Genomic DNA, 26,383 nt, shown 5'->3' on the forward strand with positions numbered 1-26,383 from the left:
GTTGTGAATCAAGATTTCATTTCTGCCCTCTTACAGTAGGCATATAGCATAGAGCCCGAAAATTAAAATTTGCTGCTGTCCTTCTTGGACATTTGCTTCCAGGTATTCCAGCTATTTTTCTATTTTTAATTATTCTTGCTGTCACCGTCATCCTGTCTGGAGGACTTAGGTCTTGATACTTTTTATTGCTGCAGCACCAGTAAGCTTACACCTTGAGATGGAAGTGGGATTTGTGAATACCTTACATCTATCATATCTAAAGCATAAGTAGCGTAGCATAACTTTGTCTTGGCTTTCCATCAGTACTGAAGAGAGTGAGGTAACAAAGATTATGTGTCTGCAGTCTTCCAGTTACCAGTCTGCTGCTGTCACTAGGACCTTTTAAAGTTTTCTGTTTTTTTTTTTCCTTCTTCCTTGATTTCTTAGAAAGTTGAATCAATAATGTTGTTAAACACAGTATTCTGGTACATAGATCCTGATATACCCCCATATATATTGTGTTTGATCCTCTTACAGCCTGTTTCTGATAGTTGATTGACTGTGTAAGCTCTGTTGCGATTTTCAGTGGGAGTTCTGTAATTCTGCTCCCCGAATCAAGAGTCTTAACTGAAGCTGACAAAGCGAAGGAATATGACCAGTGCTAGGTGTTACAGACCAACTTTGCAGTGTCTTTTGTGCCGCATTTGAGACGGGTTTTTTTAGATGAAATGGTACTAGAAAATGAAGAAACTCTTTTGTACAAGAAGCTTTAACTTCTAACCACAGCACAGAGTCTTTTCAAGCAAGTTTGTCTGTGAGAAGGAAACAACCATTTCAGATTTCAACTGTCAAAACTGTGGAGCTCTCTCAGCCCAAGGAGAAGGAACTCTGTGCTTAAACCAATACAGAAAAGATAAAAACTTGTCTTGCTGCTGTTCCTGTTGTGAAAGTATCATAAGGAACAGGAGGGATAATTCAGGAACAGAATTCTTCAATAGTGCTCTAACTCAAATTTTTAAAATGTTCTTAACTATCACGAACTCTGTACCCGTGTTCTGTCTGGACACTGTTCGCTAATCCAGAGGGAGACCCATTGTTTTAGCAGACAGTTTTTTTCCTACATGAACAGAAAGGGGAGGAGGCATTGTAATTCTGAACATTCTGTTAACTTGAAATAATCTGATCAATAAACAAACCCCCAAGCACAAGTAGTTTTGAGCAAGTGCCTCTCCTCATAACTGCTTGTACTCTGTGATCATAGACTGTAGCATACAGTGTCTTCAGATGTGATGGTATCTATTTGAAAATGAGGGGCTTATTTTTCTTGGTGTTTGCAGTTTCTGTAAGTAGTTTTCCTTCCAAGATCTTACCTACTTCTAACAAGCCTTTCCAAGCAACTTTGGATTTTCATATCTTCTTGCTTTCTTTTTGTCATGTAAAAATAAGAAATACTTTCTTCCAGATAAACCAGGCTACACATGACCAGGCAGTGGTGCTACAAAATGCCCTACAAAACATTCCTAATCCAACTTCAGAATGCATGCTAAGAAATGTAGCAATACGTCTTGCACAGCAAATATCTGATGAGGTTAGTGAATTCCTTTCTGTATCGCCTTTTTCTTTGTGTAGTTTTTTGGGGTTTTTTTTTAATCCTTAAATTTACTGCTTTGTAATACAGATTTTCCTTCTAAAGTATCATGAAACATTTTAGGTAATGTTCATATGGTTCATAAGCGGTTAACTAATTAAAAGCATTTAATGAATTGTTTCCATAAGCAGTGATGAAATTCAGTATCTTAACAGCATAAAGAGGCCTAAGTGTAATAAGCAGGTTCTGTACAAGCTCTTCAGTGGATTGTGAATATTGTTACACTTAGATCAGAACTTTAGAAATGTGATGTAATAGATTTAAAGAAGTTAATGGGTATTTTGAAAACATTTTTGAGATACATCCTTCTTTTTTTTTGGTCTTTTATGTGAGCGTGATTTTTGAACGCTGAAAGAGAAAAGTCTCAAATCGTTGCCAGTGTGTCTTTGTATATTGAAAATGTGTTAATGATACAAGTGAAAAATTGGATGGTGGTGCTCTGGAGGGTTAAACAATGTGCTTTGCAAATAGAACAGTCTTGTCCGTATGGTACTGTATGGTATGACCAAACCCCATTTGGATTTGGAATTATGAGTCATGTTAGTGAATACATTAGTGAATTCTGCTGAATTCAGCAGAAGCTAAATTGAAACTACTTGAACTTCATCTTCCATGGTGAATCAGGATCCCTCAGTTTCCAGTGTGGAAGAAGTGGATATGGTTTTTTCTGTACTATATAGAATCTCTGCAAAGCTGTCTCCAAAACATGTCTTAGATACCTAAACAGAAGTAGTCTTGTATTATCATCTTAGTGTTGCAAAGTACACTATTCCTTGTGAACAAAGAGCAGTGTTGAAAGAAAGCACAACATACTAGACTGCTAGGCTGAACAATGCCTTCCGTTAGTGGTGGTATTGCATCCATAGTGGATTTTATGTCTGAAATCAGCCAGATGAACTCTGATTTAATTAAATTCCTTCCATAGGAGATATGTCTTTTGAGGTGGAGTATGAAGAAAGGCTTTTAATTGTGCCTTTGCCCTTTTTGAAGGGCTTCTAACAAATATACAAATAATTTTTCTTTCACCAGGCACATCAAAGCAAACAAAATCTGAATTTCTTTAACAGTATTGCTGTTAAAGTATAGTCTATAATTTTTTGAAATTATGAAAACTGCTCTACATCTAAATTTTGTATTTATTGTAGTTTACCTTTGAAAGATTTTTTTTTTCTTTTAATGTTTTGATGGTGAAAGACTATTTTAACTGGCCTCACAGTTAAAAAAAAAAAAAAATCTGATGTGGTTTTGTAGGCCAGACAGAAGACTACAATATGGAAAGAAATCTTTCACCTTTTTATAAAATTTTAATACTTCAAGATTTTGATAGTATAATGAGATTTTTTAAAAATGTTGTTCTTCTATGTGACAAGTTTTTCTTGTGATACAGTTACTGTAAGGTTGATTTGCTTGTGACAGAAGTGAAATACCTATTATTTTTCATGTAACTACTGTTAATGTCCATATCAGTAGCAAGAATGTACATTGTTCAGGTTTCCTGATGCAGCTAGCTTATTAGTTAAGCTTGTTAGTCTCCTTTTTTTATTAAGTCTGAGCATAAGAAAAATTAAATTTGAAATTTTTGAGAACTGTCTACCGTCTGCTTTTAAAGATTGCCTGTTTTCTGGACAGTTCTACTTTGAATATAGACTCCAGGTAGGTTCAGGGTTTTTTTGGAATCTGATGCAAAGTATAAATAATGGCAGTTGTAGTATGTTTTGTAATATATGTATATCAGTAGAAACTATTGGACGTTAACTCAGACCATGCCCAAAATACTGAAGAGTGATTCTGCATTTGTAAGATACTTGATCTGTGTTCTTACTAATTTTAAACCCTGTATAACTTGAATATAGAACAATCCTTTTCTATATTTATCACGTACTTAATAAGCATTAGTTTGTCTCGCCAGCTCTCAGCTAGCACAACAAATATCATGGATGGGACAAACTCTGAAATAACCTCAACTCATTACATTACTGAAGAGGCTAGCTACCTTCCAGATGCGTGCTTGGTGGTTTGTTGGGTTTTTTCCCCAAATCAAGAATGTTTTTAGCGTTGAAGTTGGTAGTTTCTGCTAAATCTTACTCAGAAGCAGAGTTGCTGATTATTTATCAATGTAATTTGTGGTACTTGTAGCATTACGATTCAAGATTCTGTGATATAGCTAACATACATGCTACTTTCTAGTAAAAAATGAAATATTACATAATGAAGTACATACACTTTTCAAGATGCATCATCTTTTTTTCTATTTAAGGAAAAAATCATTAAAATCTAAAATTTTAAAATTTACATTGTATAAAATACATTTGTGATAATTTAGATTCAATTGTAATGTTATGTACAACTGCATTTAATGTTGCTTTGGTTTATTTTATTTTTTCCAGGCTTCAAAATACATCCCTGATATCTGTGTTATTAGGGCGGTACAAAAAATCGTTTGGGCATCAGGTTGTGGGTCAGTTCAGCTGGTTTTCAGCTCAAATGAGGAAATTAGTAAAATCTATGAAAAGGTAAGAACTCCAAAGCAACTTCTTTTTTGTGTAACTGTTGCTTTATTTATAAAAGGGACAGTGTCAACCAGGTCAGGCTTAGAGTGTGGCGACCTTTTAGGCAGGTAGCTTGGTGATGATGTGTTTCAGAGTCTAGTAAAAGTTGCCATACCACAGTCTAATTTTCTATTCCAAATTCCTTTTCTTAGTAGCTATTTAATTGTAACTTGGATCTGGTGTCAGTTCAAAAATGCTCCAGTTCTGTAAGCTGCTGTAACATGTTTTCAGTCCAGTTAGATTCTGTATCTAAGTAAGAAATAAGCATTTCTTGCAATGGTAGTTTTTCTAGTCTTCAAACTTAAAAGATATGTTCTGCAGAAGTTGATTTAAAGCATATGTGCAGTCCAGAATGAGAAACAAGAGCTAATTGATTTGAAATTAGCACTGAAGCACTGCTAAAATGAGATAATTGCTAATCCTGTATGACTTTTTTCCTTGTATTATGTAGATATTATCTTCATTATTTCACATATGGTTTACACAAATAGTTTGGAGTTGGGAGTTGTATATTAGTATGTTGTCACACACCTTGTGTTTAACCAGTGTTGCTCACAGTTATAGGAAATAGTAATCTGTATTTTGGCAGTGATTTAAAAAACAAATTTTTTTTGTTCTCTAATGGTTCTCTAAACATCTTCTCTCATTCATCTTATAAAATCAAGTTTAGTACTCATCAGTACTAGCCTCAGAGTAAAAGGGAAAGGAATACATAGGGAGGTTTTATTCTTGGTGTAGTAGCTGTTGTGCTTCGTGAAGTAAGGTGGGGTTTTTTGTTGTTTTGGGTGGGCGTTTTTAAGTGATAAACTTGCATATAAAACATGGTTTAGTTAGCATGACAGTCCAGGCACATAAAGATGTGCTCTTCTATATATACATTAGATGTTCTAAGAGCAGCAGTGCACTAGATAAAACACACCTGAAGGAAGATACACCGAAATGTTTTCTGGCATTTTTCTGTGTGGAAATGGTACAGCTAAGTTCTGTAAAAATACTTCCAAACAACTGAAGTTTTAATACTAGGTGAACTTTAAGCTGTGCATTTTCACTCATCCTTCAGTAGCTTTTTTGTGTGTTTGTTTTAAATTTTATTTCATTTTTACTGACACTTATGGGCATGTATTGCAAATGGCAAGTGCATTTGGTTTATGCTAGGCAAAAGGAAAATAAAGATTGAAGGGAAAAATTGGAAACTAAAAAGAGGAAGAAATTTCAGAAGTAATAAGAAGGGGGGAATGAAGTACACTGTTAAAAAAAAACATTAAAAGAGAGGAAAGTATTGCAGAAGTAGAGAAATGTGATGCAAGAAGAGACACATTCTTAAGAATTGTGTTTGGTTACAGGTGAGGGGGAGTAACTCCTATGATAATTTATAAAGATGGAACATACTGGTGACTGACAAACACTGACACTCAGGAAAAAGTCTTTTGAGAAAAATGCATTCAGTTTTCTCAGTGGACCACTAAACCTTAGACTTTTTGACTCATAGGTCACAGGAGCATTTTGCTAAGTCTGTGGGGTAGAGATTTATAATTTAATGTTAGTTAAACAACAAAAGCAGACTGATTTTTGTGGAATCAGCAATGACATGCCAGGATTCCTGAAAAAATCGAAGGCAACTGTGGTAAATGTCTTTTTAAGAGACACTTCAGAGTATGAAGTATGACTTCTGAAAGAATGTTATGAGCACTTTAAGAAGCTTCTGAACTTAACTGGTGAATTCAATTAAACTTTAAATTCAACATAAATTATTGTGAGGGCATAACTTTTATGGAGTGTTGTCTGCCTCCTGCCTCAAAAAATTCTGGCGTGGGAACCCTCTCAGTGGTTGAAGAATATTGTGCACAACTTTCCGTGGTGTCAAACCGCCATTTCATTACCAGCTCCGAGAAGGCTGCAAAATGCACCACCCAAAATGCTGCAAGGATGCTGCTTGTGCCAGACCCGTCAGCTCTTGGTGCCTGAGTATAGGGAAGTACTTCATTGAGTGTAAAATGCACTTTGCCTTTCTGCTAGGTCCCTGCAACCATGCAGAAATAACTTTCTTTTCTAAAGAGGATGTCAGTGCAGAGCAAGTGCAGTCCTGAACTTGTTGAAAGCGTTCTGCTTTTACTTTCGTATCTTGATGTGTCAGAATTACCACATCCTCCCGCTGCAGTGGTAGTGACTGTCTCTGATTTTTAGCTGCTGTGCAAAGTCAAAATAGTGTCTGTTGCCAGACTGAAACATATTTTGTCCTCTGCTGATGATGTTTACAGTTAGTTATCTCTTCTGCCTTTTAATAATCCCTTCTTTCTGCCTACTTAATCTTGATACCTTTCCATATATAAAACAAATACTTATTCTATACCTCTGGTGAATGTTGCTAGCCTGCAGCCATGATTACTGATTATGATTGAAACCTGCTCACATTCAGTTCCTTCAGAACTTCAAGCTAATTAATTTTGGCTTAGATGGAGGAGAGGGATTGCTTTTTGTTCTCAAAAGTGTTTATTTTGGAAAAAAGGCAACAAAATCAACCGACTTGATTTGAGTGCTTAATTGAAAGAGTAACCTATGTAGCAATTAGAAATACTATCCTTTCATATTTCAAAAGTCACAACAGCAATTATGTTTGAAATTTGGTTCAGCTTTTTCATGTTTCTGAAAAATAGTGAAGTGCTGAATAAATTCTCACAGTATTAAGAAGCTTTTGGTCAAATAAGTTGTGAGTATCAAAGCTTTGTAAAACTGGACTGCTTGATGAATTATACAGCACTATAGCCTTTCTCTGTTTAAATAGTAACTGTTTCCAAAGGTTTGAACTCCAGGTTCCAAGTAGTAAAGAAAAACATCCTATTTAAAAATTTAAAAAAAAAACCAAACAAAACCCAAATACACACTAACAAAAAACCCCCAACAGTACTAACTGATGTAACTTTTGCCTTCAAGCTTTGTGTTTAACTTCTGACTCCTTAAGTTCATGCTTGGAATCCTCCTTTGAGAAGCACAGTACTGGAAGTTCAGGTCATCCCGCACAGTGCTTTGAATCACATTTGAGTAGAGTGCAGAAAATACTTGGCACTGATAATCACTTAGAACACAAATATGTGGTTTGTGTTTGTATTTGGTGTGTATGCCTTGGAGCCAGTTTGGTTTCTCGGGATTTTTTTCTATGCCCACTTTGTGCTCTCTTGTTTATTTTCACAGACAAATGCAGGAAATGAACCAGACATGGAAGATGAACAGGTTTGCTGTGAAGCATTGGAGGTGATGACCCTGTGTTTTGCTTTGATTCCAACGGCACTGGATGCACTCAGTAAAGAAAAAGCATGGCAGACGTTTATCATTGATTTGCTATTGCACTGTCACAGCAAGTAAGTTTTGATGGTGTTTTTTTTAAGCACATGTATTGTCTTACAATTCAAAATAATTATGAAGCCTAAATGCAGAGCAGTGACTTCTTATTTAAGTGATTTTTCTGCAGTTGTCTTAATTTATTGTTTAGCAATACAAATCTGTAATTTGGATACCTATCTTAAAGTGGTAGCTATATGAGTGCTGTCTTCTTTGTACCCATAAGGAGGATATTGTCAAGCCAGATACATGCCTGATCGTGTGCTACTGATGGCCTTAGAACAGCTTATGTAGAATAAATTAAGACTGTAGAGGTGACAGATATAGAACTTTCTTATACTTTTCCTGATAAGTAAAAACAAGATGCAGTGCAAGCAGTTTGAGGAGAGGGGGAAGGTAAGATTTAATCCTCTGGTTTTCCTGCACTGGAGTGGTACACTTGTGACTTCTCATGTGCCTCAACGTGCTTTACATAGAGCTGTTGCACTGGAGCTGTCACCTGGTGCAGTAGCAGCGTCTTGGTGGAACCCTTAGCACCATTGGGGGATTGACAGGTGGACAAGGAACACCAACAGGAGCTGCCAAGAGCGATGAGGTTCCATTGTGCTGCAGTCCTGCTGTAGAGTTTGGGGATCTCTTGTTATCTCCAAGCTATTCCTACAGTTCTTAGACAGCATCTGCACAATACAGCACTGTATGATCCGTGTCTTGTGACATTTAGCCCATCTGAAATTATGATGTAAAATATTGGGGTGCATATTTTAAGATGCCATACAGGTGGAAAGTTTTTGTGTGGTGTTATTACACTGAAAGTTACCAGTGCTTTGCACTGTTATCAAAGATTCAGTTCTAGTTTTATAAGGTATCTCCACTGTTGTTCCATGAATATTTTAACTTTTCTTTGAGAAATTGCAGAGATCAGAAGTTAGTGAAGTTGTTTAAGCCTTTCAGTACATTTGAAATGGAGTCAGATTGTGGCACTCTCAGATGACTAGGGTCAGCACCATGTTTTCATTTTTTTACTTTTCTAGATGACACAGTCTTATTTTCAGGAATATTCACCACAACAAAAGGATCAATAATATCATCAGAGTATCTCTTTACAATGAACTACTTGCACACATTGGTGAAACTGTGGAGTGTTAATATCAGAGTCCCACAAGCTTTATAAATTCGCAGCCTTTGATACAGGATGGTGAATTTTCAGCTTCACTGAGGCTTGTTATTACCACCAAAGTTTGATAAGTTTAACAAAACATGCTGACAAATGCATGTTGCAATTTTACACATTAAATGAAACAAGCTGTCTTTCACTATTTTGGGTAACTTTCAAGTCTGATGAGTAAGAAATCACTAAATTTTATTTTTAAAACCATCAACAATTGCCATCAAGTTACTGTTTTGACTCTTAAGTGTGTGTTGGCCATTTGTCAGATTTGGAGTACCAGTACAGCTGAATAGCATGGACAAGTGTCAGTGCTGCTCCATCCTTTGATTTTTGATGTGATTCAAAGATTTGTCAGATTTGTGGCTTTTTTACATGATCTTAATTGTACAACTGTAAGCAATGGGTGATAATCTTTATGATAAATTTCATTGTCGTTATCTGACTGTCTGGCATTGTGTTTGGAATTTAAGTGACATTTCTCAAGAGTTCACCAGCATTTGTTTGTATTTCAGTTAGTGTTTGGTATCAACACTTTGCATATAGAAGTATTCCTTTGCATATTAAGTTTAGTGAGCAGTTCTCAGGTTTAGCTTGTAAATAAGTATGTTTGCACAAATAATAACTTTGGAGAACTTCAAGATAATTAATATAGTGGCCAAATCTATGTGATCTACTTGCTTATTTATTGGAAGTTTTACAACATCAAAACTTCTGGGGGCTGTTTCTTGTGTGACATGTCTCTCACGAAGTGGTCTTCAGACCTTTCTTTAAGCTTTGAATATCACAAACTGAGATTCTTGTCGCTTTACATGTGCTGGAAAGCTGTTGTCACAGCTAGATATCTCTATTCTTTTGGTTTTATATCTGCCACCATTTATCAGGTGTCAGGGTTAAAAGTTTCATATTTGCTGTCGCTTTCACCAGCTTGGGTTAATAAGCCAGAATTTTGTCATCAAGAGTAACTGAAGGAAGAAAATTCTGGGTTATTCTTTTGTTACTATGAATCTATTTTGTGATCCTTCCCACTGTAAGCATACTGTGCCCATAATGCCTTTTTTGCTGCAAGAACTTGCAGAATAACTGCGTTAATGTTTACTTCAAAAAAAGAAAAACCAAACAGAAAACATAGAATGATTATACTTCATTGATTACAAAAATTAGTCTGCTTTGTTTTACATTTAGAGCATTATGTAAAACTTTAAAATAGTTACTAGCAAGATAGCAATATTCTGTTTTTACAAACAGAATAGTGCCAATAACAAACCCACACCAAAATGGCTACTTAGCACGCTTTCAGTCCTAGAAAACTGCAGATGCTTTTTGTGAGGGTTTTTCTGTTCTGGTCATATTTCCCTAAGGAAGTGAACTGTTCGTTCAAACTGGGAAATTCTAAATCTGTAAGTCTCTGAATTTCATTGTGCAGGTACTATCTAACAGTTTGTGGTGGAGGTGGAATGTCTTTTTAGGAAAACTTGACAGTCTTGGTTTACAGATGGGAGTATTGGTCATGGTTTTGCCAGTCTCTTCCGATGGTTACACTTCTTGCTGATTTGAGCATTGTTGACTGAATTTAAATCCCAACTATTTCGTATTGTTATGCCTAGTGAATAGTTGACTGTTGTACTTTTCTTTCTAAAATATTGGAAGAAACAAGATGTGTCCCCAGGCTGGGGCTTCTTTTTCCACATGTTTTGCTGGCATTTCAGCCCAAGTCTGAACAGTAGTGGCTTAATTCCCGAAGTATGTTAGCTTTTTGCTCTTTAAGAATAAGAGTGCCATTAATGGATGGGGTTGATTTTTTTTTTTTTTTTTTTTTTTTGGGGGGTGTGTGTGTCAGAGGGGATAAATTTTTAAGGGCTTGTCCAAGTGGACTGCTGCTTAGCTCCTTATCTCTGATTTCTTTCTCCACCAGAATGTGAAATAAGCTGAATTTATTGTATGGAAAAATGGTTCATACTGTCAGTACAAGAAGCTAACCATTGAGCTCCTTTCGCTTACATGCTTGTAAAACTTCTGATATATATGATAATCTCACTTAGAATGCAACTCTTTGTTATTATGGATGGTTTGAATAGCATAAACTGGAGTGGAAATGGGGACCACTTTGAAAATGAAGACATTGAGGTGAACTAAGTTTAACAAAAAAATCCATTTCTGAATTAATGTGAAAACAAATTAGTGTTTGCAGTGCAGAGAAAGTCTAGCAAATACCAGACAGAATTCTGAATATCCTTCCATTTTCAACTGTTGTTCTCTAATCTGTTATCCTCAATCAGAGAACAATGTGAGCAAAAATACGCATGTGAGAAAATGTTTTTGGTGCACCATCAAAGGCAAGGAAGATGATCAACTTCAGATCTCACAAATATGATCTTTCTGGAAAAGATCAGATGGATTGGTGGGTTTTGTTTGTTTCTTTCAGAGGTTGAGATTGCAGGGACTTCTGATGTTTCCTCATAGCATAACCGTGCTACCTAGAAATAGAGAAACAGAATGCAAAATGTTTAGTGCTAAGTACTAGACCAGTTCTTACTCTCCAAGGTAACTGATTTTTCTAGTGCTGACCCCTGAATACAAGACTGGCTTAGTCAACAGTAGATAGCTGAACAGTTAGTCCTAGATGATCCTGGAACCCGGAAGTGTTCCACTGGTGGCTGCAAAGTATTTGGCCCATATGTGGCCCACATAAATAAAAATTCTTAGTACAAGTGTAAAGTAATGGCACTTACACCCATTGAAGTGGCTGACTTTTAACTACACAGGTATCTGTATCCTGGAGCTATCAGTAGGGTGAGATTCAGGTTGTCTGCCTGAATGGAGGCATTTGGCCTCCAGCTGTTTCACTGGGTGAGTTTTAGTTTATCATGCAACTTTTGCCCTATCTGCCAGCTTTGTGCTGTTGTCACAGTGTCTAACATGGCACTCGATGCCTGCGTTTAGGTGGCTGCATCCTTCCCATGGTTCCTTAAGAGCTCTTGGGTTGTTACAGTCTCACAAAAACGTAATATGTGTGTTCAAATACTGCGTACTCCTTAAAGACGCAACAGTGTAAAGTGTGTGTTTCCTTGGCCATGTTTCTCACTTCAGGAAAATTCCACCTTTATCTGTTTCGTTCTGCCTTTAAGTGCATGAAACTGAGGAAGGTCTATGTGATGTGTCCCAAGCAGTTGAAGGGTTGCATCTTAAAAGAAATTTCTTTGAGAAGTTGTATGAAAACATCAGCTCAGCAATCAGATCCCATAAAATGTCACAAATTACGAAGAACAAAACAGACACCCTCCACCCCATGGTCTTCTGCAGCGCAAAGCAAAGTAGTAGAACGTGCGAAGATCAGAGAAGGGTGACATGGGAGATCAAAGCTCTGAAATGATTTCCAGCTGAATAGCTTGGGGCGCTTAGTATTGGAGAAGAGAGAAATGGTGGGAGGAGAATACCACAGAGACCTTTAAAATCTGAAGTAGCAAAGGGAGAATAAATAAAGAACAGTGTTTCTTTGTACAAGAACTTCTCGAGCATAGTGTTTAAGCAGTGTAAACCTTCAGTTTGGAAATAGTTTGAGGGGTTCTTTCATGAATTTGTCCAATGAGGGCTATGAAATACTGCTTTTGGTAGTCTTCCTGAACCACAAATAGTTAGAAGCTGAGAGAACATTCTAGCGAAGTGTCACTGCGTGCTTCCCTCTTCTTGTGCACTTTCCTAGTTGTGTACCAGAGACTGAGTGCTCAGCTAGGTGCATCTTGGCTCTTGACCTCGTGGCCATTCTTGGGTGTCTTTGAAGCACAGTTAACTGCACACGAAAGAACTCAGAAGGAAGTACGACTCTCTCATGTGCTTTCCACAGTGATCTTATGGGCAGAAAACAATGACAGCCACACCAAAAAGACACTGTAAAATTCAGTTTCTTATATGTTGAGATACTTTCATAAAACGCAGTGTTCATTTGTGTTCTCTCCCCACCCAAGCAGAGTTGTGTCTAACAGTTTTTACAAGATACAATGCTCAGAAAATTAATCTCACAACTTGAAAGAATAGGGTTTGCCTTTTTAATTTAAGCTTATCCACCCCCACTTTATTCCGGTGGTTAGATGAAGTTCTGAAATGGAAAATTTCCTTTAATTCTAGCCACTTGAATTTTCAGGAGGTCATTTTTACTCATTCTTTACTAATGATAAGGTTTGATCACTTCATAGATGCTCAGCAAACTGCTGTAGTCGTATGTAAGAGCAGTTTTACTAGGGTAGTTTTATTTTTATTTTCAGACACAACTGGTGATTAGAAAAAAACAGAAAAATTTATGAAGGGTTGAAAATTGTTGTGTTACATAGTATTTACTGGCAGCTGCAAAGGTTTAGTGGTTAGGTGCTGATAAGTTTCTTCTTCTTTTACCTTTGAATATTTGAGTGGTGAAACAGGTTTTGTAATAGTAATTCTTGTGTATAAAATTTCACTGCAAGGAGAAATAATATGATGGGTAGTGAATAATTAAAGTATTTCTTTTCTTACCTTACGTGCAGTTTTAGAAAATGGCATTAAGCAGATAAGTGCAAATTTAATTGTTTGGGTTTTTTTAATGTCCTGTTTGGATAGGGAAATTGTATTTAATGTTTCTATTAAATAATTTCCAGAACTGTTCGTCAGATGGCACAGGAGCAATTCTTTTTAATGGCTACCAGGTGTTGCATGGGACAGAGACCTCTCCTTTTCTTCATTACCCTGCTGTTTACTGTTCTAGGGGTAAGTATTTAGAGGTAAAGGCTTCAGTACAATGTGAATTCCTGTAAAAAGGAATAAGACAAAATGTCTGCAAGAAAAAGCAAATTGGTATTAACAACAGTCACTAAAATACAGATTCCTTTTGACCTATAGGCAAGCAGCATGGTTGATTTCCATTGGAGTTAGATGAGGGGGGGAAAGGGACATCTTTGCATTTTCTGATAAGAACACGAACAGTAAGCTTTAATTTATGTATTTGATTTTCAGTGAAAGCTAACCTTCAAGTAGAAATCATTAGCAGATAGATACTGCAGTTACTGCCTGCTTTTAATGGGCCTGCAAGGACTGCTCAGTTCTGTATGCTCATGGCTGTCTTGAGCATTTGATCACTTCACTGTTTGTTTCACATTCAGGTATAGAAATTGCTACTAAAATAGTCCAGAAGTCATTCATTAACAGCTAAATACAATTGTAAACTCTTAAAAAAGGTTAAAAGTTACCTTACACTTCTCTTTGGTATCTACTGCTAGTTTTAGGGAAAATGTTACTGTTGCAGTATAAATAGAGTGTGTGTGAATTCTATATAATTTGTTTTTGGTTTACATAGAGTACTGCAAGAGAGCGAGCTAAGCATTCTGGAGACTACTTCACTCTCTTAAGACATCTTCTTAACTATGCTTACAACAGTAATATTAATGTTCCCAATGCTGAAGTTCTTCTCAATAATGAAATTGACTGGCTTAAGAGGATTAGGGTAAGTTTTAGGATCAATTTATTTCTGATAATCAGCTTTTTACCGCTTTGATGTGAAGTACAGTTTTAAGCTTGGTAAATGTACATTATTTAGAGTATCTTAACTTTCTCTTAAATGGCAGGATGAAGTAAAAAGAACAGGGGAAACAGGTGTTGAAGAAACTATCTTGGAGGGTCACCTTGGAGTAACAAAAGAGCTGTTAGCATTCCAGACACCTGAGAAGAAATACCATATTGGTTGTGAAAAAGGAGGTGCTAATCTCATTAAAGTAAGTTCAAGTTTTTGTATCTATGGAAGGGGGTTTTGGTTTTGTTTACTGTAACTAGGTAAAAAGAAGCATTGCATCTTGTGGTCTGTAACCGTAAAAGGTCCCAATTTAGCTGTTTGACAAGGACTTCTAACTGGAGTTTAATGTTTCCTTTACGAATAATTTTTTAAAACAGTTATACATTTCCCTCATGAGGGTGCTTAACATTCTCATTCTTCAGAACCACTGCATATGGAGTCGTTGCAACCTCATGAGCTGTTACTCCAAGCCTTGACAAACATCACACAAGGGTAGTGAGCTAGATACAGGATAGTCCCATACAGGACTGCTTTCTTTCATTACCCCTGTATTGTCTTTTCTGCACATATTCTTAATTAGTGCTATTAATGTTTATGGCAGGTTTGAACAAATGCGTGACATCTGAGCGTCTCTTTAATCAGACGTGTTTTCTTTGTGCCTCTGATACTGTACAGCAGCAATGCTGGTTTTTTGAATGCTAATTGATAAATAGCTTTGTAGGTAATACTGGTTTGGTAAAAGGAAATTTTTACCAATCAAGAATAATACAGATTTATTTTTAACTTGCGGTGGGAGTGGGTTCCCAGGGAACTACTTTAGAATAGAGTTAATTCAGTTCTAAATTTAAAAGTTTCTCAGGATGTTGGTCTCAATTTTAGCTCCTGGGGTTTTTTTAACTACTCCTATGGTGCTCAAACATTTGTTTATGTAATAACTCTTATTCTGTTATAAAATAGTGTGCATTTCTATGGTAATTGGTGATCTGTTTTCCTTTTTTTTTTTTTTTCAGGAGTTGATAGATGATTTCATCTTTCCAGCATCCAATGTTTATCTACAATACATGAGAAATGGAGAATTGCCTGCTGAGCAGGCCATACCAGTCTGTAGTTCACCAGCTACTATTAATGCTGGCTTTGAGCTACTAGTTGCACTAGCAGTTGGATGTGTCCGAAATCTCAAACAGATAGTAGACACCTTGACTGAAATGTATTACATAGGTACAGCAATCACAAGTATGTAACATTTTAAATTATCTATTCCCTACTTATTAATGTACATATTATGTATAGATTTTGTTTATATTTATAGTCAACTGAACTAGATGCTGAGTTTTTTACTTTGTGGTTTGTTTGTGGCTGGTTTTGATGTTGCAAAATGAGGCTGTCAAAATCTAGAAAAGTTTGTCAGTGTAGCCTCTCTTTGTTCTTTTTTATGCAGTAAATGTACTGACTTGCATTACGTGATTGCATCCAAGTTCCAGCCCCAGTCACTTTCTGACCCTTCCTACCCTGATCTCTGGCTCCTCCCCTGTGTCCCTACTAGTTCCCAGGAATCTCATTCTGTCTGTCTTCTGCATTTGTCTCATCATTTCAGGCTCTGCCTAACCAAGCCCAGAACCTCATCAGGTGTCTTTGGCTTAGTTTTAGTCTCTTTGTTGCTTACTTAACTGGTCATCGTTATCCACACACACACACGCACAGCTCTGCACTTAAAGAACTTTGTTCTTCTCGCTGGAGAAAGATTACAGGAATTGCAGTATGTACAAAGACTTTAAAATGTTAGTGTTTCAGAAGGCACTAGTCAAACTTGGGCTAATTGTCACAAGGATGGCAAAAGGATCACACAACACAGATTTTGTTATCAATAAAAGCATGTAAGACTTTCTTAAAAGCAAACAAAGGAGCGTATTTTCTGCAGCCCTAAATGGGGTAACTAAACCATTTTGGCTGTAATATTAACAAGGAAGGAAAAAACCCCAAACCAAGGAAACCCAAGCTTGTATGGGAAGAAAGACTGAGAGAGTTGGTGCTGTTCAGCCTGGAGAATAGGTCTCCAGGGAGATTTTACTGCAGCCTTTCAGTACTTCAAGGGGGTTTATAAGAAAGATGGAGAGAGACTTTTTACCAGGGCCTGTAGTGACAGGACAAGGGGCAATGATTTTAAAATGAAAAAGCGTAGATTTAGACTGGACATATGGAAGAAATTCTTTACGATAAGGGTGATGAGGCACTGGAACAGGTTGCCCAGAGAGGTGGTAGATGTCCCATTGTTGGAAGTGTTCAAGGCCAGGTTGGATGGGGCTTTGAGCAACCTGGTCTAGTGGAAGGTGTCCCTGCCCATGACAGGGGTTTGGACTACCTTCTTTAAAGGTCCCTTGAACCCAAACCATTCTGTGATTTAACTGAATGTTAAGACTTGTAGAATTTAGCAAAACTATAAGCAACTAGAAATAGTATCCCATAGTGGGAATTGTCCACTACGTCTCACAATGGCAGTGCTACTTGCCCAGTTGGTGGTGTCAGTGAGGCAATTGAGGTTTTTCAGTCTCTTCCTGTTTGGTTCCATCTCAAATGAACAAATGAAAAGGGCAGCTTCATGGTTCCCCCTCGCTCCCCCCGCCCTTTTTTCTTCACCCTTTTCTATTAGGAAGTAGTGTATTTCTTATTACCTCACAGTTCAAAGGATTTTTATGGCATTTCCTTCCACTGAAATATTTCATAAGCACCTTAGGATGCCAGATCTCCATGGCATGTCAGACAGAAAAGATAACACACGTATGAACTGTGGGTGTGGTGTGTTTCATATACTAAGTAAAGCTTGCTTGTAAACACGCATGCTCTCTTATTTTCTTTTACATCAGAATTTTTTGTGTTCAAAGCACAGAACAACAGGTTAACATAGGAAACCTATGATCCTGAATGTACTCTGAAGAGATGTGAGAGGTCTGAGGGAGAAGACTCAGGAGAAAAAAAATCTATCACAAATCATGTACATAGCATTATATAAAACTGTTCCCTATCTTGGCAAGCAAAAATGAGGCATAAGTGAAATGTTGTCATTTTAAAAGGATTATAAATTTGTGAAAGGCTTATAAATTGGTTATATTTTCTGGTTTCTTTCAGCTGAATTCTTGAGCTAACAAATTTGCTGGTATTGAAGGAAGACTTCTGTTTGATACACAAATAGACTGAATATTTGCCTGGCCACCTTTTTAGTTATGCAATAGAGGAAAATAGTATAATGTTGAGATTACAGATAGTTATCATTCATAGAAGTTGTGTTAATTTTAGCAATAAAAGTTTGCTGGTGGAACGTGTTTTATTAAACTGCAATGTGATACAGACTAATACTCATTTTATGCAATTGCCCTTTGTACTGCATTGATGGTCTAATTCTTTTATAACAAAATAGTTTCCCAATCACATTCTGCTATTTTCTTGTAGCTTGTGAAGCGCTTACAGAATGGGAGTATCTACCACCTGTTGGGCCTCGACCGCCAAAGGGATTTGTAGGACTGAAAAATGCTGGTGCCACTTGTTACATGAATTCTGTCATTCAGCAGCTGTACATGATTCCAGCCATCAGGAATGGGATTCTTGCAATTGAAGGCACAGGCAGTGATGTAGATGATGACATGTCTGGGGATGAAAAGCAGGACAATGAGGTAAATTTAATTACAGAGAACTTACTTATCTTTAAAATAGAGTTCTTTTTTATGAAAAGGTTATACCAATACTTTGCTTTCCACTGCTAGCAGTGGGGACAATAGCATATTTCTTATTTGAATAGGCTCGCTGCCAGAGGCGCAGTTCAAGAGATCCAAGTAGTCAGGTTTGCAGACTTCCCCCTCATGGATTTGTACTTGAAAGCACTTTATACCACTTCTGCCACCAGAACTCCGTTAATGCATACAAAGACACTATTTCTGTCGTCAGAAGAGAATATGAAACACAAGGGATACAGCTGGCTATGAAATAGCTACATATCAAAGTTAATTGCACAAATTTTCTTTTGCTTTTCAGAGCAATGTTGACCCGCGTGATGATGTGTTTGGTTATCCACACCAGTATGAAGACAAACCAGCACTGAGTAAAACAGAAGATAGAAAAGAGTACAATATTGGAGTTCTGAGGCATCTTCAAGTGATTTTTGGTCATTTAGCAGCTTCCAGGCTACAGTACTATGTACCAAGAGGGTTTTGGAAACAATTTAGGTAAATAGAAAATTTAGTATTTATGTCTGTTCACCGGACCACTGAAATGCAACAAAACTAATCGTAGTAGAAGAAATGATGTTAAATGTAAATTAACAGAACTTGTGCAGCATTGTGTCTGTTATCCTGCCTTTTCACCATTCTTTACAAGTCTGTTAATAAACCAAAGTTTACAGCAAGATGGTTATTTTGAATTCTATCAGTTCTTGACCTTGATGTTGAGACTTTGAATTAAGTATGAAGTTATACACAAAAACTTTGTTTTACTTTCCAGTAAGTAAGTGTCAGGGACAGAGTAACAGTTGGTATACTATGTCACAAACCAGTAGTTTTTCCCAGTAAGGAGGAGGGATTAATAGCTTGAATAATATTTTTTTAGAAAATAACTTGTTGGAGAACAAAACATAAAATATTTGATAAGAATGTGCTTTTGTTTTCAGACTTTGGGGTGAACCTGTAAATCTACGTGAACAACATGATGCTTTAGAATTTTTTAATTCCTTGGTGGACAGTTTAGATGAAGCTTTAAAAGCTTTGGGCCATCCAGCAATGTTAAGTAAAGTTTTAGGAGGGTCCTTTGCTGATCAGAAGATTTGTCAAGGATGCCCGCATCGGTAAGTGTTTAAGATTTTCCCATCTTACAGAAAATCAGCCTGTGTTTGTATCCTTAGAAAAGTGACTAGAGTCAAGAGTGTGGTTTTTGTGTGGTGTTGGGTTGTTTTTTTTAAAGCTAATAGAATTTGCTATCTTGTTTTTTCTACAGCCTTAACATTAATTTGTCTTCAAGTGCCTTAAAATCTTTATTACTGCTTCTACTTAGCAGATTGTATGTGAAACATTGTGTATTGATCAGGGGAGGAGAAGATACAGCTTTTTCATGTTAAAAACAAAAACAACTTTGGGACCAAATGCAGTGTAGAAAATTTTAAGACATAGCCAACAGCTGTTGCTGTCTTTAGTCTTCCATTGCATGTGGATAGAGCTGACCCAAGTATGAATCTTTAATTCCCATGAGTAAAACTCCATTCATACCTCTGTGTATGCTGTAATTAAGGAAAATTATGTAGAAAGTTTTGTCTTATTGTTAAGATTACTGCTGTATTTTTAGTTAACTTAAAGTGTGACTGCTGAAATTCTGCTTAACATAGGGTAAGTAAAAAAACACCCATACCAAATCAAACTGAAAGTCTGTAGCCCACTATTTCATGATGGTGATCAATGACAAATGCTTAGTGAAGGAACAGAGCTAGGCATCATACAGTTGTACTTGTCTAGACTTTTTCTTCTGTATCACTTTTGAGGTGATTGATGAGAACTGCGTGCAAGATTCAGATGGCCTAATGGTGGACTTGTTCTTTTTCAACAGTTATTATTGTGTTAAATTTTGTATCTCTAGCAGCTGGGCTTCTTACTGTTCACGGCATCTTTCAGATCATGAGTGATTCTTAAATTATGTAGATCTCTCTGCACATGCCCATTGCAAATTCTCTTTATTGTGAAAGTTGACCGTTTACTGTTATCCTCAGTTAGCAATTAAAATACACTGATACAAACTGATTTTATTGTGGTAATCTTTCAACTTCAGTTGAGCTCATGTGAATTAGAAGAACTTACAAATGGAACATCTTAAGTTTCATGGTATAAAGTGTGTGACCAGAAGTAAGTTGAAATATTGCAAGATAAAATGAAAGCACTGATTTTATTTTATATGCAATGGGTATTTAAATGGAAGATACAGATGTGAAGCAACGTGAGTTACCATTCATTCCTGATGTTATGTACTATCATGAAGTGTTACCTGTCTTTTTGTAACTGTACTGGATTCGCATAATTGTACTTCTAAATCAAAATTTTACACTGATTGTAGTTTGGAGAGGAGAAAACTGATGATAAACCAAACTATTGGATTGGGGTATGACAGATTAACAGCCTTTCTGAATTTGCAAGTTATTTAATAGATGAATGAATATTACTGCTTTGGTTGAAGTGTTTCTAAATACTGATCTATTCACTGTTATAAGAAACATTGTATGCTTGATTGCATATCAGAGAAACAAGCCCTGCAGAGCTAAGTTGGGATAGATGCAGCTTTTAAGATTTGTTCGCCACTTCTTTATCTTTAAAAAAAAAAAAAAAAAAGTTTCCAAGATGTTGTAACTGCTTGTCTCTCAAGCATTGCTGGTTCGTTGGTAGGAATTTCTTTGGAGGGTGTAGCACAACACAGTAAGCCGAAGCCAGTCATAAATATGCAAAGTGATTTTTATGAAGACAGCTATTCAGGTTTTTTCAGATAGAAAAATAAGAAGGTGGGGTGTTTTTTTTGAACTGTTGCCTTTTGAGATGATACAATATTTGTGTTTATCAGTAAGTACTGACAGTAAAGGTCAGCAAAGGAAGAAGTGCTCTACTTTGCTATCTGTGCTTCTCTTCAAGCTTAAGTTAGCTGAGAGTCTGTCACGCTACTTTAACTGCTTTAAAAACAAGATGTGCTAAAAGACTCAACTTCCATGATCTTTTCAGTGAACATGAGACATACAAGTCATTTCTGTGATCTTCATAAAACAACTGTAGTTAGTGCAGATCAAAAAGTGCAATGTGCAAATACTGTAATGTAACTATAGGAAGACTACAATAAAGAGTTCAGTGTTTTGGGGTTTTTTAGTGCTTAACTCCTTTAGCCAGAAGTTGGCATCAAATGCCGAATAAAACTTAACGCAGTAAGGTGCTGTGTAGCACCCATAAAACATAAAAGTTGAACACATTTCTACCTTTCTCTTACATCTGTCTGTTCATTTGTAGGTATGAATGCGAGGAATCCTTCACAACTCTGAATGTAGATATAAGAAATCACCAAAACCTTCTTGATTCTTTGGAACAGTATGTCAAAGGAGATTTATTGGAAGGTGCAAATGCATATCATTGTGAAAAATGCAACAAAAAGGTAATGATTCCTTATATATTAAATTTGTATGCAACTGTGATGTTATAGCCATACTAAGTTCAGTCTTGGTTCATGTTTGGGGGGAAAAAAGTTATCCTTTTATTACTGAACTCAGTTGTTGGTAAGAGTATATGAATGGAAACTTAAGAGCTGATAACTGTTCATGTCCTTCTTTAGGTTGATACAGTGAAACGCTTGTTGATCAAGAAGTTGCCTCCAGTTCTTGCAATCCAGTTGAAACGTTTTGATTATGACTGGGAAAGGGAATGTGCAATCAAGTTCAATGATTATTTTGAATTTCCACGAGAGCTGGACATGGAGCCTTACACGGTGGCAGGTGTAGCTAAATTGGAAGGAGACGATGTAAATCCTGAAAATCAGATAATACAAAATGAACAGTCTGAAAATGAACACTCTGGGAGCACAAAATACAGACTTGTTGGTGTACTTGTACACAGTGGCCAGGCCAGTGGTGGACATTATTACTCTTACATTATCCAGAGGAATGGTGGAGATGGTGAGAAAAATAGGTGGTATAAATTTGATGATGGAGATGTGACAGAGTGTAAAATGGATGATGATGAAGAAATGAAAAATCAGTGTTTTGGTGGAGAATACATGGGAGAAGTATTTGATCACATGATGAAGCGTATGTCCTACAGACGCCAGAAGAGGTGGTGGAATGCGTATATTCTTTTTTATGAACGTATGGACACAATAGACAAAGACAATGAACTAATAAAATATATTTCAGAACTCGCTATCACCACTAAACCCCATCAGATTAAAATGCCATCAGCCATTGAACGAAGTGTACGGAAGCAGAATGTGCAGTTCATGCATAATCGTATGCAGTACAGCCTAGAATATTTCCAGTTTATAAAGAAGTTGCTTACTTGTAATAGTGTCTACTTAAATCCTCCTCCAGGTTAGTATGTTAGTTCAATAATTACAGATTAATTTCTTGCAAGAAGAATTTTGATTTCTTTGATCAAGAGTCTCTGTCTAGTCAGTGAAAATTTTGTCCATTCCACTTTGAGTACTCTTGTCTTTCTGGACTTCTGCAGTTAAGTATTGGTTGTTGAGTTATTCATCGGTAATAACATGCCTGAATATTTAGCAAAAAATACTTTGATAAACTGTCAGCTCTTATTCAGCTTATGTACTAAGTCATGTTAAAATACTTAAGGTTCTGCGCTGTTCTGATGAAGACAGTTCTTGAAGGTGAGATACTACGTTTCAGACATATGTTAGCCTCCAGGTACCTGTCTTCAAGCTTACATTTCGAAATGGTACATTAGAGAAGCTAGAGCCTATTTTGATCCAATTTCTTGATGAAATTGGAATGCATCAGACAAAATAGTAATCTGGAACAAGTTAAATTATCGAAAGTAAATTGCCTTTATTTTGTCTGCATGTAAGCATTTTTATTTTTCTTTAGGACAAGATCATCTGTTGCCTGAAGCAGAAGAAATAACTATGATTAGTATTCAGCTTGCTGCTAGATTTCTCTTCACCACAGGATTTCATACAAAGAAAATAGTCCGTGGCCCTGCTAGTGATTGGTATCTTGTCTTTTAACAACAATTATAGTTTTGGAAGTTTAATGTTTGTTAAAATATCTGAGTTATATATGTAGGACAATAAAAGATGTTAGTGGTCTATCTCATTTTCCCCTCTCCCCCAAATATGTGGTCAAGGTGCATGTGAAAAAGAGGGAAATTTTGAACAGAAAATGCTGAGAAGAAACAGATCCTTAAAATAAGCTGCTCAGCTGAACAGCTTCAAAATTCATTTTCAAACAGAACTTAAATCTACCTTTTGTCTGGCTTTTACAAAGAATGAAGGAGTAGAATCTATTGCTAGCGCAAAACTAGTATTTCAAGAATGATTTATTCATGGTTGGAGTCATTCTAAACAAAGCTCTTTTCAACCCATTTTTGCAGCTTATATTTGTATTCTGTTGCTGAAACTTGTATCTTTTAGACTCTGTTGGTAGAGTCCTTTACATACATTGCGACGGGGCCTGTAATTCACAGTTGTAGTATAACAAACAGTATAATCTTACTCATAGCACCACAGCATTTTAGTCTTTAAGCTAGGCTAGTCTGTGTTGGGGAGAGGAGTGTGGTTTACTACTGGTAGAACTAGAGAGAAAATCAGTAGTTTACCAGCTCCCGGTAAGTAGTTGTATTGTACATGGCAAATACGTACCTCAAGTTTTTCTCCAATAGCAACTTTCAGAACAGCTAAGTTAACTCCTATTATTTTAAGAGATTAAGGGGAGTTCAAATATTGCTGCAGGAGAGAGTACAGAGTCACACAAGACGGTCTCTGGAACAGATATTTTACTCTTTGGGTTTGTTTGGTGGTGTGGTGGGGTTTTTCTGGGTTTTCTTCTTAGATATCTAAATGAGAATATAAATTCCTGGTAGGTTACATACTTAGTTACCTGTCTTATACACAGCTCATGAAATCCACCTCATCTTGTCCGCTGCTCACCCTCTCCCTCACTTCCAATACAGAGGGAACGATGGCTGCCAATTTAGGACCTGCTTTGAGTAGTAGTTCGGGAGTTGGGGAATGTAATCCTGTCTTAGTTCTTATGGGTGACAGTAGTAAAATGCTACGGTTACATGTTTGTTTTTTGATTGAAGTATCTTTAATTCGTGATTGCTAGTAACAGAGTGTCACTATACAAACTACAGTTTATTTGATTGTAAGCATTTTGTCAGCAAAAATGTTTTGGGATCACCTTTAATATATGTATTATGTAAAAGAATAAATCTGCCAAAATACGTGAATGTCTACATTTGGTCATAATCTCTCAGTTGTGTCATCTTCTATTTCAGGTATGATGCATTATGCATCCTTCTTCGTCACAGCAAGAATGTACGCTTTTGGTTTGCACACAACGTCCTTTTTAATGTTTCAAACCGCTTCTCTGAGTATCTTTTGGAATGCCCTAGTGCAGAAGTGAGGGGTGCATTTGCAAAACTTATAGTATTTATTGCACATTTTTCATTGCAAGATGGACCATGTCCTTCACCTTTTGCCTCTCCTGGACCTTCCAGTCAGGTATTTAATTTTCTAATGAAAAACTTCTGAAACTTATGCTTATTTCTTTGTTATAAGTGTTTAATGTAAAGTAAATTCTGGAGTAGATGCATCAGTGTTGACAGGAAAGCGATACAATCCATTTTGCACTACATAACATGACGTAACTCAACCAGTGTATGTGAGAGTTGCTGTCAGAGGGGTTCAGTTCCCCTCATTTGTAAATCTCTGTGAAGACTGAGTGGTGAGAACTTTGCGAGTGTGAAATCTGCAGAATAATATAGTGCCTTATAATAACATGTAGGGGAGTGAACCCTTGTTTTTCATTTAGAATTAAACAAACAAAATGAACCCCCAAAAAACCCAAGCAAAACCAAATAAAAAACACAAAAATGTGCAGGAGTTCCTTAAGTTTTCTTCACCACTCTCCTGCAACAATGAAATTGTCAAATATTGTAGCTTTGCATAGGAGTAGACAGTGAATTGCCTGATTTTATACACCTAGAACTGACAAACTTGTCATAACAATGTTTTGGTTTGGACTGTATTAAAATCTAAAAGATCAACCTTTGCTGTGTCATGTTTTAATGTCTACCTGAAGACACTTTTTATTTGTATTGTTCCACTTACCTTCCCAATGTTTTCACTACTGTATCCAGTAAAAGAATTTGTATGAAGTTAAAGCTACGTAATGCTTTTGCAGTGTTTTGTTCCATGAGGTATCAAAATACACCTGTAGATGTGGTTTGGCTGTCAGTCTATGAAGTTTACAGTGGAACTGCATGTGCTTTTTATGAGTATTTAAGCCTAACTGCTATTGGAGAAGCTCAATTAAAAGCTTTTATAATTTCATGATTTCTTGGACTTAAGTGGTATTTAGTGATGGGAGGCTTAGTCCCTGTATTGTCTGTGTAAGATACAGAAGGCTAACCAGCTGCTAGTATTTTGGAGATTGTATGAATCCCATACCTTTTAAGTAATTCTATTCTGCCATAGTAGAAAGTATGAACTAAATAAGGATTTGGCAGGTTCAATCACTAATATTAAACCTTTTTTTTATAGGCTTATGATAATTTAAGTCTAAGTGATCACTTACTGAGAGCAGTACTAAATCTTCTGAGAAGGGAGGTATCTGAACATGGGCGCCATTTGCAGCAGTATTTCAATCTGTTTGTGATGTATGCCAATCTAGGTAAGCAAATTACACATGCTTTTACTAATAACACTAATAAACTGATTTTTATTAGTGATCCAGTTACACAGGTAGCAGCAGGAGAGTCCATTTTTTCAGCCTTGGGCAGATTTGTCATTAAATGTCATATAAATGCTCTCTAGAGCATCTGTGTTCCTCTGTTTTGGGGTTTGGGGCTTTAGTCTCCCTGCCATTCTTGGAAAATTAACCTGAGTAGCTTGGAGCAAGACGACTGTGTCCTTCTGAGAGGGTGTGAGGGTGAAAAAATGGCAGAAGAGATGATGCTTTGTTCCAGGGCTCATTTGCAAGGGAGGTCATGAGACCCAAGAAGCATGTGAGGCTGTTAACTGGTTTGAGCCTGAAGAAGTTGAGGAAGATACAAGTGAAAAAAACCAGAGAGATGCATGATTCTCCTTTATGGAAATGTCAATACAGATGGTCATGCTTTGTCTGTATTCCAACTGTGCCCTTTCAATATGAATTTATTTAGTTCACCTTTGAAGTTCACAGCTATGAATGCAAAACACTGATTCTGTATCTGTCTTCTCTTGTAAGACTCTTTGGGAGGCTGAGGAAATAGCTTAACCTGTATATGTTCTTAAACATCATTGATTGCCAGAATGCTTTCACCATAGACATCATATGAGGTAAAAGAGTGCAAGAATCAGGAATTTCCACTATAAATTTGTCAGATATTGTAGTTCCTCCAAGATACAGGCATGAAAAGCCAATGTTTTTGCAGTATAGGAAAACTGAAGTAAAGTTC

At 36.6% G+C, this 26,383-nt stretch overlaps 1 protein-coding gene across 1 annotated transcript in view; it reads left to right on the forward strand.

The window, feature by feature from the left end:
* The window catches only part of USP9X (ubiquitin specific peptidase 9 X-linked), a 106,311-nt gene that overhangs the window by 67,122 nt on the left and 12,806 nt on the right, over nt 1-26,383 (forward strand). The window contains exons 24-38 of the mRNA XM_075430749.1: nt 1,442-1,567; nt 4,015-4,140; nt 7,366-7,532; nt 13,306-13,414; nt 14,001-14,147; nt 14,269-14,415; nt 15,224-15,446; nt 17,658-17,878; nt 18,237-18,427; nt 18,868-19,041; nt 21,227-21,368; nt 21,546-22,296; nt 22,810-22,933; nt 24,221-24,446; nt 25,488-25,617. Of these exons, the coding sequence (XP_075286864.1) occupies nt 1,442-1,567; nt 4,015-4,140; nt 7,366-7,532; nt 13,306-13,414; nt 14,001-14,147; nt 14,269-14,415; nt 15,224-15,446; nt 17,658-17,878; nt 18,237-18,427; nt 18,868-19,041; nt 21,227-21,368; nt 21,546-22,296; nt 22,810-22,933; nt 24,221-24,446; nt 25,488-25,617 (3,004 nt within the window). The remainder of the gene's footprint in view (nt 1-1,441; nt 1,568-4,014; nt 4,141-7,365; nt 7,533-13,305; nt 13,415-14,000; nt 14,148-14,268; nt 14,416-15,223; nt 15,447-17,657; nt 17,879-18,236; nt 18,428-18,867; nt 19,042-21,226; nt 21,369-21,545; nt 22,297-22,809; nt 22,934-24,220; nt 24,447-25,487; nt 25,618-26,383) is intronic.

Source organism: Opisthocomus hoazin, chromosome 1 (genome assembly GCF_030867145.1).
Source record: "Opisthocomus hoazin isolate bOpiHoa1 chromosome 1, bOpiHoa1.hap1, whole genome shotgun sequence".
Classification (NCBI taxonomy): domain Eukaryota; kingdom Metazoa; phylum Chordata; class Aves; order Opisthocomiformes; family Opisthocomidae; genus Opisthocomus; species Opisthocomus hoazin.